The following is a 16451-nucleotide window of genomic DNA, read 5'->3' as shown; positions in this document are numbered from 1 at the left end:
GCTGGGGCCCAATGGACCTTCAGTTTGATCCAGTATGGAAACTTCTTAGGTTGCATACTTTATATTTTGCTCCTTCTTGCATGTTGCTGGATACAGGACAGATAGCTTAGTGGGCCTAGATGTGGATGGGCAACCTAGTGTTTACGCATATAAAGGTGGTATGCAAGTCAGCATGGATACAGTCAGTTAGCCATACTGGTTTAGGCTGTGTCTGCGTCTGGTCTGTGTTAGCCTTTCAGCATTTACATAGAAACATAGAAATGACGGCAGAAGAAGACCAAAATGGCCCATCAAGTCTGCCCAGCAAGCTACGCACTTTATCCATTTTTTTCCCTTTTTCTCTCTCCCACCTGTTACTATTGGCTTCCAGTACCCTCCAGCCCTAATTCCCCTCCACCCAATTTAGAGAGCAGCTTTGAATCTGCCTCCAAGTGACATCCAGCTCAATTGGGGGTAGCAACCGCTGCAACAAGCAGGCCACCCCCTTGCCCCATACTCTTACCCACCCTTGTTTTTATTTTATTTTATTTTTTTTGGAAATAGCAGCCTTCCATCCTTCCGCTCCGTGAAGGTGGAACATTTCAATCATTTTCACTTTCTAAATTACTATAATATCTTGTGGCTCTTCAGTTACTCATTCCCTGTAGGCAAAGCCAGGCATAGGTCATTGGAGTTATGGCAGTGATGCTTACATTCCTTTGTATTGTCATTGCTTGGGCATGCCCGATTGGGCATGTATCCTTGCAGCAGACATTGAACCCACATGGCAGTCAACAGCAATAAGACAGGCCACTCTGCTACAATAATATTCCTCAGGTCAAACATCTACAGTTTTCTTGAACAATCCTTTGCATTCACTCTTGGTTTGCTCAACTAATGACCAATAACTATGGGTCTTCTGGATGGGGTAAGACCAAGGGATCCTCATGCACTTACATGTCATAAATTTCGATGTCATCCTTCTTTCTCTTTTCTTTAGCGGTCATCCAGGCATCAGTCATCTGCTGTAATTTACCCTGGTGGTAGCACATGTGCTGCTTTACCTTCAGAGTCCCTATGCATTAGTGATGTTTTTTGAAATTTCACTGTCAGCTTTGGTTTGCAAGCTATTTGGACTTCGGTGCCTGTACAATTCTTGTCTGCAGTTCCGGAGTGAGCTGACCAGCCTGACCATGAAGAAGATCGCTACACACCCTTACATCTCTGTTTTATGCACATATTCATACAGAAAAGGACAATGAAGGGCTAGCTTGTTATATTTCTGCCAATAGCATCCTCTCTGTTCAAGACTGGCACATATAACATCTTTATAGGAGGAATATTCTGCGATGGCCTCCAGCAGCAGTAGTCTTTCATGCCATTTTCTCTTTTACAAGCTGTTTCCTCGGCTAATAACTGGCCATTTTCCAGGCAAACCGTTTATTTGACTGTTCAAAAACGTAACTTAATAGCTTGTGCACTACCATGTGATTATCTTCCCATTCTGGCAGGCGAATTCAAGAGAGATTAGTATGCACTCCTAGTTTAGTCTCTAGGACAGACAGGTGAGTTCTAAAGAAACCTGGAAAAGTGACCTTGTAATATTGGGGACACATCACATTTATTTATTTTATTTATTCAAAACTTTTATATACCGACGTTCATAAGCATATCACATCTCAAGTTTTCTTTTCGATTGCACATTATAATCCCCCTGCATTTGCATTTACCCTATATAATAGTAATTACAATCTCTTACCACAAGACTCCATGCCCAACCCTATGTAACTTGAGAGATGTTTTTCTTGCGAATTACATAATGTGGCATGTTTAGAGTACCCAGCTAATGACGGAATGTAGATGAGCAAGTCAATATTTTCTTCCAGGTCACTTCACTGCCATTTTGACATCACAGCTTGAATGACGATGAGGCTAATTTTGTTTCCCCCTGTCGTCACGGAATTCAGTTATTTTACAAGGTTCACTTGATTCAGCTAATGACTCTCCCTTCGGCTTCCAGGCACATCATTTTCTTCTCCAATTACTAATTCACAGTGCTGATGTGCCATATGCTGGGCTGATGGATGGCAGTGCTGCTTGCGGTTGCTGAATCTCACACGGCTATTGCAAACTTTCACAAAATTGATTACCAAAGAATGTTTGGATCCCTTCCTTAGCACATCGGAAGGGTCTCGTCTCAACTTAGGTCAGGTTGCTGTTTGATAGTTTGCCTGCTATGTTTGTGAGAAGCTGGGTGACGTGAATTAGGATCATTCATGTGGGCAGGCATGCATCTGGGTGCCCTGCAGCACTAATCCTACCCATGGCGGTCGGGGGCTTGGTTACTTCTTCAGCAACTTACAGTATGTTTTTCAATGATAAGGTGCCTTTACCAAATTATGGGTTTGATTACCTCTTCTGCAACATATAGCAATATATGGTTGTGTTGCCAAGATAGGGCATTGGGCAGCGAAAACCACTAGGCAGCAGGGATGCTCTTGAGATATGGACACAGCTGATTTAGTTTGGGAGCCCACAGCAAACAAGGTGTCTCTACCATGGGTTTGTGGCAGGGTTGGCCATGTCCTAAGGGTGCATAGCAGGTGCTACATTAAAAGCTGGCTAGGCAGAGAATACCCAGTGGGTATTCTTGCTACTATGTGGTACAGGTAGGTGAATACCCAGAGGGTATCCCTGCCACTATGTTGCATGGGGTTGAGAGTATAGATGAGAAGACTAGTCAAGTCTTTGGCTTTGATGATGAGATTTGGCCTGCTCACCACCCCAAAAGTTGTGCTGCATCTTAAATAAGTGAATTCTTCTCTTGCTATGCAGCAGAATGTCACACCGCAGAGAACTTTGTCCCAAGCAAAGAACGATGTTCACAAGCATCGAAGGGGTAAGCCGTCAAAGGCACAGTGTCTCCAATGGCAGAATATTGTATTAGCATGGTACAAGATACAAGTCTGGTGTAGGCATGGTCAACCTATGGGTTTCTGAGAATATGTTTAATGTATGAATTGGCTATGCAATGTTCACCTGTGCTGCAGCCATATCTATCCAATAAAGATCTTCATCTTCGAGCAACGTGGCACCCAAGAACTTTGCTTAGCATTGAGTAATGGAATAATTGGGAGGGAAGGAGGTATAGTGGGTGATTATATAGAGAGAGGAGATGAGTATGCTTCTGACACAGTTGAGTAATCTTTCTCTCCTTAGTAAGATGACTGAGAAGGTAGTGTATCAGCAGATTTTGGCATAAATGACAGACTAAGTGCCTGATTTACTAAGGCTTTTCTCCCATTCTGTCTCTATGGAAAAAATGCTTAGTGAATGACCTTGTAAGTGTCTACATGCCTCCTAGTCATGTTTCCAGAAGGCATATTGTGTAGAAACAATCCTCCTAAAGATCACAAGTGGTGTTCACATGCAAGCGGGCAGGGGAGTAGATTCCAACTTGGTGCTGCTCGACTTGTCTGCTGCATTCCCCACCATAGATTATGAACTTTTATGCTACCATTTGACGGAGGTGGGGTTATCAGATATTATATTGAAAAAATTAATATTCCTGGAGAATCAAATGCAGTGAGTTTACTGGAGTAGGAGCCAGTCTGTTGGTCAATCCTTAGCCTATGGAGTGCTAAAGGGATCAGTACTTCCACTGCTTTATTTTAATGTATATCTAGCTCCACTTGCTTCATTTATTCAAAAGTTTTATGTGGAGTGTTTTTTATTTGTAGATGATATACAAATTGTTTATCACATCAATGGGGCCAAGAGCTGAGCATTGGGAATCTGAATAACTGTCTGAAGGCGGTAGCAGAATGGCTTAAATAAACTGACTTAATTCAGCTAAATCAGAAATTCTATGGATGAGTAGATTAAGTAGAGCCTTGACTACTTTTCCATCACTGTTAGGGGTAGATTTGATATTCAAAGAGATGGTACAGAATTTAGGTATTCAGTTGGACTCACAATTATCAATGAAGAACCAGGTTTCAGCAGTTGTCTACAAAACATTCTGTCATCTGCGACAAATCTGCTATTCACTGAGACGTAGGGCCCGCTATGATCATTCATTCACTGGTTAGGAATCAAGTACTGTAGATTACTGTAATTCACTCTACCAGAGTCTTCTACTTAACCAGATAAAATGTCTACAGTTCCTTCACAATATGGCAGCTAGGCTCTTGGCAGAGACTAAGAGCAATGATCATATCACCTCTATTCTATGGGAGCTACACTGGCTGCCTATAAAATTTCATTCAAAGTTTAAGATTATTTCAATCACTTTTTTTTTTTTTTTTGGTAATTCTTTTTATTGATTTTAACCGCCATAATAACAGAACACATCAACATAACATATAGGTTGGCGTTCCATAACCTTATACAGTTTCTGTGTTTGACAGCACGTTTTCTCCCCTTCTACCCCATATCCCAACTTCTCCCCCTTGCCATCCCTTCATCCCCCTCCGCCTATACCCAGCATCAATCACTTTTAAATGTATGCATACCACAACCCCAGTATGTCTGGTGGATTTGTCATATTTTCCCAGGAGAAGCATGAGATCTTCACAGCAGGCTCTTTTGATTACTTTTCCAACTTTACTGTGATGTGATAGCATGCTTTTGCTTGCTTTGCTCCAGGCTTGTGGAACAGTTATTTACCATTTTGAAGAAAACTGAAGGTATGGCTATTTGAGCAAGCATTTGGCAGTAGATTTGTGAGGATAGGAGAGAAGAAGTAATGTGCAGTTACAGTAACGTTTGGGTTGTTTTATTTTTAACTGTATGCGATATTGTATGTTGTGTGTATATGGTTGCTTTTAATTTAATTGATTATCATGATTAGTTGGAACTCACTTTGATGTGTTTGCAAAAGGTGAAACATCAAGTAAAAAAATAAACAAATACGCAAATGTAACTACCATACTCAGGGGTCTCCTCAGTGAATCACAGTGCACACTTACTACCAGGGATAAATCGCTGGTATCATAATGTCTTTCTTTCAAATCCCCGGTTGGAAGGTGCTCTGTAGGGGGATCTGTAGGCCCTGGGTGTTAACTGTCTGTCTCTTTAGTAAATTCCAATAAACAAGCTGTACACATAACTGGGGTTGCAGCACAATTTTACTGCAGAAATTAATTCAGATATGAATGTACGGCTTTGGTACATGTCTCTTTCAGATACCATAAAGAAATGCAAAAAAGAGTAAATTTGGGATACATTCCTTATTCCTGGATAAAATGTGAAGCCTCCATGGGTAAGCTGAAATATGTGATCCTCTTTTCAGTTTAATTCCCCATTCAAATACCTGGGATCCACCTGCTTGATCGTGAATTTTCAAAACTTATCTTCTCCTTCTTGTGTACCTTGTAGGCACTTCCTTAGTTATTCACTACGGCTAAACATCCAGAATGGTAGCTTAGATTCTTTTCTCTCCTTTCTATGATGATATTGTCTGTGGGGACTAGCCAATCACCTTAAAATGGAGTGTGTGCAATTATGAACCAAACTAAAATGGAAGACAAGTAACACGTGACGGGCGTCTCCAGTTTTAATATGGATGCTAATGAGTGCACTGAGATAAAAACCTGCTTTGCAATTTAGCTGGTACAAGCAGGGCACAAACTTACTGAGGTTGTGGTCTTATCTAGTTGAAGCCCATTTCAGTTCAGGGGATGTCTTCCAGCATATGTTACTATCCATTTGAAATCTGTGTTTATGTCCTAACTAGGAAGTAGTAGTATTGGAAATCCACCAGTCCTATGCCGGTGGATTGTAATAATATCCAATCACAATATCAAATTTTGGTTCCTATGCATATGCATGAAGTCCTGATGAGAGCTAGGTGAATAACAAAGCACTGAAGCTTCTAGCTTATGTTTTGAGCTTGAGCTCTTCACTCAGCACAGCCCTGCTGCAGCGGCACTAACCATGAGTATCTGTTGAATCATCCTTGCATGTATCTTTGCAGACCAAGGTAACCATGGAGTATCTGTTGAATCATCCTTGCATGTATCTTTGCAGACCAAGGTAACCATGAGTATCTGTTGAATCATCCTTGCATGTATCTTTGCAGACCAAGGTAACCATGAGTATCTGTTGAATCATCCTTGCATGTATCTTTGCAGACCAAGGTAACCATGGATTATCTGTTGAATCATCCTTGCATGTATCTTTGCAGACCAAGGTAACCATGAGTATCTGTTGAATCATCCTTGCATGTATCTTTGCAGACCAAGGTAACCATGGAGTATCTGTTGAATCATCCTTGCATGTATCTTTGCAGACCAAGGTAACCATGGATTATCTGTTGAATCATCCTTGCATGTATCTTTGCAGACCAAGGTAACCATGGAGTATCTGTTGAATCATCCTTGCATGTATCTTTGCAGACCAAGGTAACCATGGAGTATCTGTTGAATCATCCTTGCATGTATCTTTGCAGACCAAGGTAACCATGAGTATCTGTTGAATCATCCTTGCATGTATCTTTGCAGACCAAGGGAACCATGAAGTATCTGTTGAATCATCCTTGCATGTATCTTTGCAGACCAAGGTAACCATGAGTATCTGTTGAATCATCCTTGCATGTATCTTTGCAGACCAAGGTAACCATGGAGTATCTGTTGAATCATCCTTGCATGTATCTTTGCAGACCAAGGTAACCATGGAGTATCTGTTGAATCATCCTTGCATGTATCTTTGCAGACCAAGGGAACCATGAAGTATCTGTTGAATCATCCTTGCATGTATCTTTGCAGACCAAGGTAACCATGAGTATCTGTTGAATCATCCTTGCATGTATCTTTGCAGACCAAGGTAACCATGAGTATCTGTTGAATCATCCTTGCATGTATCTTTGCAGACCAAGGTAACCATGGATTATCTGTTGAATCATCCTTGCATGTATCTTTGCAGACCAAGGTAACCATGAGTATCTGTTGAATCATCCTTGCATGTATCTTTGCAGACCAAGGTAACCATGGAGTATCTGTTGAATCATCCTTGCATGTATCTTTGCAGACCAAGGTAACCATGGAGTATCTGTTGAATCATCCTTGCATGTATCTTTGCAGACCAAGGTAACCATGGAGTATCTGTTGAATCATCCTTGCATGTATCTTTGCAGACCAAGGTAACCATGAGTATCTGTTGAATCATCCTTGCATGTATCTTTGCAGACCAAGGTAACCATGGAGTATCTGTTGAATCATCCTTGCATGTATCTTTGCAGACCAAGGTAACCATGGAGTATCTGTTGAATCATCCTTGCATGTATCTTTGCAGACCAAGGTAACCATGGAGTATCTGTTGAATCATCCTTGCATGTATCTTTGCAGACCAAGGTAACCATGGAGTATCTGTTGAATCATCCTTGCATGTATCTTTGCAGACCAAGGTAACCATGGAGTATCTGTTGAATCATCCTTGCATGTATCTTTGCAGACCAAGGTAACCATGAGTATCTGTTGAATCATCCTTGCATGTATCTTTGCAGACCAAGGTAACCATGGAGTATCTGTTGAATCATCCTTGCATGTATCTTTGCAGACCAAGGTAACCATGGAGTATCTGTTGAATCATCCTTGCATGTATCTTTGCAGACCAAGGTAACCATGGAGTATCTGTTGAATCATCCTTGCATGTATCTTTGCAGACCAAGGTAACCATGGAGTATCTGTTGAATCATCCTTGCATGTATCTTTGCAGACCAAGGTAACATTCTTTCTTGTCTCCTGCCTGCTTACAACTTACAGAGCCATCTGTAAGTGCTCTGGGATTGCCACTTTGGGACTCTGGTCATGTGTCCACTTGTCGCTTCTTAGCCAAGGGTATAGTTGGCTTCTGTCTGTGCCGAGCTCAGGACCCTGACGAGATCTTTGAGAAAGGCAGCCAGGATTACAAGAGAGTGAACGAGCCAGAGGCTGTTGTCTTTAGCACTCCTGATGAATGTAAGATTGACTAGTTACTATTTCTGTGCTGGATATTTAAACGGTAATGTGGGCATTGTGGATTGGGGCAGATTTAGGGTGTGTCCAAAGTATTAGAACAAGAATAATTTATTATGCTGAGAAGTAAAGTTAAAATGATGTCTACCATATCTAACCATTATATGCCTTAAGTTGGTAAAATAAATTCCTATAATCTTCTCAAATGGTGTAAGAAGACCTGATCTCTTTACTTGAACTAGGCTTACATTTTATCTCCTATTTAAACAATTCAGATTATCTGTAAGACTATATTACTTACATGTCTAAATATCCAAGCTTTCTCCTCTGTACTTTTGTCAGATTGGCAAGTGAATCCCTTAGGTTAAGGAGCATCAGGTTGACCAAAGAAGCTTCTCTTTTTACTCCTTTCTTATGGACAGGAAGGGTAGAGGAAATCTTCCTCCCAAACAAAAAATCACATGGAATACTAAACTGCAAAAATCACTAGGGATGCCTTACCCATCGCTGGGGGTAGGTTGGAAATTATTCTTGTTACTTTCTAAGACTCCTCAACCAAGGCTTTTAGCCTTTACTCTGAAAAATTAGGGGAACTAAAAGGAAGCACACGTTCTCTCTCCAAATCCAACTTAAAAATCCACACAGACACTAGGCGGTCACCTGTTGTTATGCAAACAGGGACAAACCAGTTCAGCAGCCTCCAGTGGGGTGCTGCGGAACAGGTGGAACATTCGTCTACTCCAAGAACATAAGAGCTGTCATACTGGGTGAAACCTAGGGACCATCAAGCCCAGCATCCTGTTTCCAACTGTGGCCAATTTAGGTCACAAGTATCTGGCAGGATCCTAAATAGTAGATAGATCCCATGAAGAGATAATGTAATTTCCATCATTATCAGTTAACTACAGATGAATAGATCACAGTGAAATAAAGAGAATCTATATGGGTCCTAAGTGCTTTTAGGATTCATGGATCACGGTTCTAACTACTAGCTACATTATCTACCTAATCATTTTTAGTATTCCCTAAAACTATAATTTATCATATATTAAAGTTCATGATAAACTTCTGCTGATGAAGTGAATTCATTTGAAAATAAAATGAAAAATTCAACAAAACACTCTCATTTAATTTGCAAATGAAAAGAAAAACCAGTGAAATTCAGATATTTTACTTCCTTGTTTCAGGGAATAGCACACATGATTTCAAAAAAGAGAAAAACAAAACAAAAGAACATCACCAAACAAAATGAAATTCAGCCACAAAAGCTAATGAAACAAACATTTTTCGCCTTTACACCCTTACCCTCTACTATGATATTTACTTACATTTTGGTTGGTGTACCAATACAGGGAAGAATCCTTCAGAATAAACCAATATTTTTTCCATTTCTGTGTAAAGTAGCCTTTGGCATCTTTTTTCTTCCACAGCCAGCCTTCACAGTCACCATGGCCAAGGTCTTTGCAAGAGATCCGTCTCCTGCTCTCACTGGTTAGTGAGCTCCCTAAGAAGAATAAAAAAACATGATAATCCATACATGTTGCACATGACGTGCCTTTCGAGGTTCTTACTTCTCAAAACTTCCAACAAGAAGAGGGGAAGTGTCATCAACTTTTACAAAAATCAAAAACGTATTTCACACAATAAATGTAGAAAAATTGTTCTGTTTTAGAATATGACCTTCATATTCACCACAATCAATCAGTATTAATTATTGGTAAACACATTATCTCATTTTTTAATTGCTAACCAATTTGGTAGAGTAATAATAATGGGAGATTTCAATATTGACTGGGTAAATGTAACATCAGGACTTGCTAGAGGCATAAAGTTCCTGGATGTAATAAATGACTGCTTCATGGAGCATTTGGTTCAGGAACCAACAAGAGAGGGAACTATTTTAGATTTAATTCTTAGTGGAACGCAGGATTTGGTGAGAGAGGTAATGGTGGTGGGGCCTCTTGGCAACAGTGACCATAACATGATCAAATTTAAACTAATAACTGGAAGGGGGACAATAAGTAAATCTGTAGCTCTAACACTAAACTGTCAATAGTGAAACTTTGATAAAATGAGGAAAATAGTTAGAAAAAGACTGAAAGATGCAGCTGCAAAGGTTAAAAGTGTTCAAAAGGCATGGGGATTGTTTAAAAATACAATCCTAGAGGCACAAGTCCATATGTATTCCACACATTAAGAAAGGTGGAAGGAAGGCAAAACGATTACCGTCATGGTTAAAAGGTGAGGTGAAAGAGGCTATTTTAGCCAAAAAAGCAACCTTCAAAAATTGGAAGAAGGATCCATCTGAAGAAAATAGGATAAAATATAAGCATTGCCAAGTTAAGCATAAAACATTGATAAGACAGGCAAAGAGAGAATTTGAAATGAAGTTGGCCATAGAGGCAAAAACTCATAATAAAAACTTTTTAAAATATATCCGAAGCAAGAAACCTGTGAGGGAGTCGGTTGGACCATTAGATGACCAAGGGGTTAAAGGATCTCTTAGGGAAGATAAAGCCATTGCAGAAAGACTAAATTAATTCTTTGCTTCTGTGTTTACTAATAAGGATGTTGGGGAGATACCAGTTCCTGAGATGGTTTTCAGGGGTGATGAGTCAGACGAACTGAACGAAATCACTGTGAACCTGGAAGATGTAGTAGGCCAGATTGACAAACTAAAGAGTAGCAAATCATCTGGACTGGATGGTATGCATCCAAGGGTACTGAAGGAACTCAAAAGTGAAATTTCTGATCTATTAGTTAAAATTTGTAATCTATCATTAAAATCATCCATTGTACCTGAAGACTGGAGGGTGGCCAATGTAACCCCAATATTTAAAAAAAGCACCAGGGGCGATTCGGGTAACTATAGACTAGTGAGCCTGACTTCAGTGCTGGGAAAAATAGTGGAAACTATTCTCAAGATCAAAATCGTAGAGCAAATAGAAAGACATTGTTTAATGGAACACAGTAGCATGGATTTACCCAAGGGAAATCTTACCTAACAAATCTGCTTCATTTTTTGAAGGGGTTAATAAACATGTGGATAAAGGTGAACCAGTAGATGTAGTGTATTTGGATTTTCACAAGGCGTTTGACAAAGTCCCTCATGAAAGGCTTCAAAGAAAACTATAAAGTCATGGGATAGGAGGCGATGTCCTTTCGTAGATTACAAACTGGTTAAAAGACAGGAAACAGTAGGATTAAATGGTCAATTTTCTCAGTGGAAAAGGGTAAACAGTGGAGTGCCTCAGGGATCTGTACTTGGACCAGTGCTTTTCAACATATATATATATATATATATATATATATATATATATATATATATATATATAAATGATCTGGAAAGGAATACGACAAGTGAGATTATCAAATTTGCAGATGATACAAAATTATTCAGGGTAGTTAAATCGCAAGCGGATTGTGTTACATTACAGGAGGACCTTGCAAGACTGGAAGACTGGGCATCCAAATGGCAGATGAAATTTAATGTGGACAAGTGCAAGGTGTTGCATATAGGGAAAAATAACCCTTGCTGTAGTTACACGATGTTAGGTTCCATATTAGGAGCTACCATCCAGGAAAAAGATCTAGGCATCATAGTGGATAATACTTTAAAATCATCGGCTCAGTGTGCTGCAGTAGTCAAAAAAGCAAACAGAATGTTAAGAATTATTAGGAAGGGAATGGTTAATAAAACGGAAAATGTCATAATGCCTCTATATCACTCCAAGGTGAGACCGCACCTTGAATACTGTGTACAATTCTGGTCGCCGCATCTCAAAAAAGATATAGTTGCAATGGAGAAGGTACAGAGAAGGGCAACCAAAATGATAAAGGGAATGGAACAGCTACCCTATGAGGAAAGGCTGAAGAGGTTAGGGCTGTTCAGCTTGGAGAAGAGACGGCTGAGAGGGGATATGATAGAAGTCTTTAAGATCATGAGAGGTCTTGAACGAGTAGATGTGAATCTGTTATTTACACTTTCGAATATAGAAGGACTAGGGGGCTTTCTATGAATTTAGCAAGTAACACATTTAAGACTAAACGGAGAAAATTATTTTTCACCCAACGCACAATAAAGCTCTGGAATTTGTTGCCAGAGGATGTGGTTAGTGCAATTAGTATAGCTGGGTTCAAAAAAGGTTTGGATAAGTTCTTAGAGGAGAAGTCCATTAACGGCTATTAATCAAGTTTACTTAGGGAATAGCCACTGCTATTAATTGCATTAGTAGCATGGGATCTTCTTAGTGTTTGAGTAATTGCCAGGTTCTTGTGGCCTGATTTGGCCTCTGTTGGAAACAGGATGCTGGGCTTGATGGACCCTTGGTCTGACCCAGCATGGCAATTTCTTATGTTCTTATGGCTTATTTTTGAAAAATTGCAAATGAAACTTTTTTTTAAGATCACTTAACTATGTAATGTCCTGCAAATACAAAAGACACCCGACATTAGTAGTGTTTTGAAATCTTGCACAAGAAAATGGTTAAGTATGAACTGCTGAGCTCCCTGAAATGTGTCAAATAGGATTTCACTTTCTGTCCCATCACCCCAGATGCAGATTTCATGAAGATTTTGAAATACTGCCAGTGTTGGGTATCTTCGGCATCTGCAGGACAGGCATAGATAAGCAATCTTAATAAAAGTTTCATTTGGAATTTTTCAGAAATAAGCCTTAATAAATTGAAATCATGTGTTAACCAATGATTATGACTGACTATGCCTCACAGTTCTGTTTGCAGTGTTTGGCATTATATGAAGGCCATTTATAAAATAGAACAATTTTTCTACATTTATTGTGTGGAATATGTTTTTGGTTTTTGATATATTGTTTTCCACACCAAAGGGTTCCTTTTCCTTATAGTATTATCAACTTTTATTATGCATTCGTTGTCTTTTTTTTTTAAATCCCTTTAAATAAACACATGCACATTTGAATATGTAGGATATGATTTAGAAAAGTATTTTTCTTTAAGCACAAACAGGCTAAAATAGCTCATCAAATTTATTGGGTTTCCACAATTTAATAGCCCGATTCATTAAGGCTTTTCTCCCATTTTGTGCATATGGGAAAAACCCTTAGTTAATGAGGTACTAGAACTATAACATTATAATATGTTAATTCAATCCCTTTCTATATCTGTTGCCATAGTAACATAGAAAATATTGGCAGGTAGAGATCAATTGGCCCATCGAATCTGCACACTTGAGATTCTTGCTCTCTGGTTTTCTACCACTTTGGGTAGATCGCCATATAACTTTCCTTATGAGAAACATCAGCTACTCTTCCCCCCACCCCCTATCATGTCTAAACTGACCTCTCAACATTTTTTCCACATATGTCCCAAATATGTCAAAAAACTGTTACTTTCACTTCCAGTGGTAGGCCATTTCAGGCATTGTTATCTTCTTCTTTGGATTCTTACAAGACTAATACTTGTTCTAACACCAAGGCCTCCTTCCCTGCCTTATTATCAAGTTTTGGATTAATCCATGCAGCCACCAAAATTAGTGAGGCTTTTACCCAAAATGTCCACCTTCCCTTGCTCATTGATATTTGAGCTGAAACCAGGGTTACTTCATGCATCTTACCCCAGCTTTCTTGGAGGCCGAATGAAGTAATGCAACTGCTGTCTGTGCTTGCAAACTGCTTCGTGTAGATTACCCTCTTGGATTATTAGTATTATTATTATTTATTGAATTTAATATACCGCCTGTAAAACAGTTTGTCCAAGTGGTTTACAATAAAAACATACATAAGATCCAGTCAAAGTACATGAAGGCAGACAACTTACAATTAGATTTATTTATTTATTTATTTATTTTTAATTTTTATATACCGGAATTCCTGTATGCAATACAAATCAATCTGGTTTACAAGTAACGAAAAGGTTGCCCTGGTCTGGGAGGTTAGACTGGGGTTTTTTACATAGAACATTGAACAATAACAATCAACCATTGAACATTATTACAAGGAACAGTGAAAGTAACAATAGTATTTAACAAACAACTATTATTATTATAACTATTATATTATATATTATTATATATATATTATATATTATTATATATTATATATATTATATTATATTATTATTATTATTATATAATATTATTATTATAAGATGAGACTATTGAGGAGAATAAAATCTATGATAAGGAGCAATTTGTCTTTTGGAAACACCATGGAACAGAAACATTATTATTGTCTTTGTTTGACATCTTCTGTTTGCTAGATCAAGCGAAAACTGGAATATTGGTCCAACCGGATATAATAACTGCTTTTGACAGTATCTATCATAAACGGTTGTTACCTAGATTGGAAGCTATTGGCAGTGGTGGTAAGGTTCTTAAATGGTTTTCCTCCTTTTTAAGTCAGAGAACACAGCAAGTCTCCTTAGATTCAGATTCCTCTGATTGGTTTTTGAGTGAGGTTGGAATCCCTTAGGGGTCTGCTTTTTCAACAGCCCTTTTTAATATATATATATGTAACCATTAGGGTCTCTCTTGGCCTCATTGAGTTTATGTTATAAAATTTATGCAGCTGATATGTAATTTTTTATACCAAGTAGAAAGCATTGTGTGATTCCAGCCAATATTTTATATAGTCATTTGGAAAGTATATAAGGCTGGTTATTTAAAAATAAGATGGTTTTAAATACAGATAAAATGAGCATTATATGGGTTTGTATTAATAGTAGTAATTAATAGTAATTAATACTATTAATATCACATAAGATTATTTTTGCAGGAACTCACTGCTTAAAAGAAAAAATTCATGATTATGGTCCTGCACATTAGCTTCGCTTACAGTCACACAAATTATTATTAGTCCCTAGTTTTAAAGATTATTCTCTACAGATTACATGGAAGAGAGCTTTTTCTTTGACTGCACCATCTTTGTGGAATAACTTGCCCGTAGCGTTATGAATGGAAGCAGACTATTTAAAATTTAGGAAGAAAGTTAAGGCATTATTATTTACATAGCCTTTTGGGTTGACAGGTTAACACTGCTCAAAGATATTTATATATTTTTTTGTTTTATTACCATGGTTTGTATGATGTATTTTGATAATATTGTCCATTAAATTTTGATTTTAATGTTTTATTTGTCTTGTGTTACATAATGTATGTGGAATTTACAGTGGAATTGTGGAATAAAAGACCATAAATAAATTCAATAATAAATAAATAAATTGTTGCGGGCTGAATGGTGGACCCTTGGGCCGGCCTGGTGGAGGGTGACGGATGGATAAGAGAACTCCGCATCAATGGAACAGGCCGGGAGGCAGCACCACGATGGAAGAGAAGATGGAGTCTTCACCCTGGAGGCCCAAGATCTCCCCCCCGGAGGAGTCCATGAAGATCTGAACCGCTGGGACTTAGGCGATGGCAGCGAGACTGTGGGACCGAAGGAATCTTCACCCTGGAAGCCTGAGATCCCCCTGGGAGGAGCCCGTGAGGACCCGGACTGCTGGGACTTAGGTGACATCAGCGAGACAAGGAGTGGAGACTGACCAGAAGTCGAGGCAGGCGACAGACACGGAGAATCAGAAGCAGAGCCGAAGTCAGGAACCAAGGAAACAGACCGAGAGGAAGCTGGAACTGGAGAAGAATCAGGAACAGGATCAGCAGGACCGGGATCAGAACAGCAGGACCAGGATCAGGAACGCAGCAACTAGTGACTCCTGAGAGTTAACTTCGTTGCAAGACAAGGAAGCTAGTCAGACACCGGGTTTAAATCCCCGCCGGTGTCTGATGTCACTCCCAAGGGTGGGCCGTGGTTTCCCGCCACTGGCCCTTTAAAACCTCCCTCATCGTGCGCGCACCTAGGAGGAGAGGAGTCAAGAGATGGAGCTCGGCGGCATCTCCCTTATGGGGACACCGCCGTGGAGCGGCCTGTTTAGGCCTGAGAATCGCCAGCGTTTGCCGGAGGGAGCCCATAGAGAAGAGAGGTAGGAACCTGGTCGCAAACCTCGCGACCGGGGCTGCAACAGTACCCCCCCTGTTACGCCCCCTCTTCAGAGGACCAGGTTTCCCAGGATGATCTGCATGAAATTGCTTCAGGAGCGATTTGTCCAGGATGGTTCGCGCAGGTTCCCAGGTGTTTTCCTCCGAACCACATCCTTCCCAGGTAAGAAGATATTCCCAGCACCGACAGTGGAATCGAACGTCCAGAACCTCTCGAATGAGATAAGTTGGGTCATCTTGAGCAGGTGGGTTGGTGGACTCCGGTGATCTATGATGATATCGGGAAAGAATCACTGGTTTAAGGAGGGAAACGTGGAACACATTATGGATGCGTAGAGTAGCGGGAAGGCAAAGTCGGTATGACACAAGTCCCACCCGTTCAGCAACTCGGAAAGGTCCACAATACTTAGGAGCTAGCTTCCAAGAAGGAAGGCGCAGATGAATGTTCTTAGTACTTAGCCAAACCTTATCCCCTGGTAGGAATACAGGTACTGTTTGGTGATGGCGATCCGTACAAGCCTTAGCCTTGCTTACCGCCTTGGCGAG

General features: G+C 39.8%; 1 protein-coding gene across 1 annotated transcript in view; it reads right to left on the bottom strand.

The window, feature by feature from the left end:
• Positions 1-16451, bottom strand: part of LOC115094680 (connector enhancer of kinase suppressor of ras 2-like) — a 334885-nt gene that overhangs the window by 11095 nt on the left and 307339 nt on the right. Inside the window, exon 6 of the mRNA XM_029607932.1 lies at positions 9263-9438. Within this exon, the coding sequence (XP_029463792.1) occupies positions 9263-9438 (176 nt within the window). The remainder of the gene's footprint in view (positions 1-9262; positions 9439-16451) is intronic.

Source organism: Rhinatrema bivittatum, chromosome 6 (assembly GCF_901001135.1).
Source record: "Rhinatrema bivittatum chromosome 6, aRhiBiv1.1, whole genome shotgun sequence".
Lineage (NCBI taxonomy): Eukaryota > Metazoa > Chordata > Amphibia > Gymnophiona > Rhinatrematidae > Rhinatrema > Rhinatrema bivittatum.
Note: the sequence above shows the minus strand (reverse complement) of the source record. Positions and strands in the feature narration are given on the sequence as shown.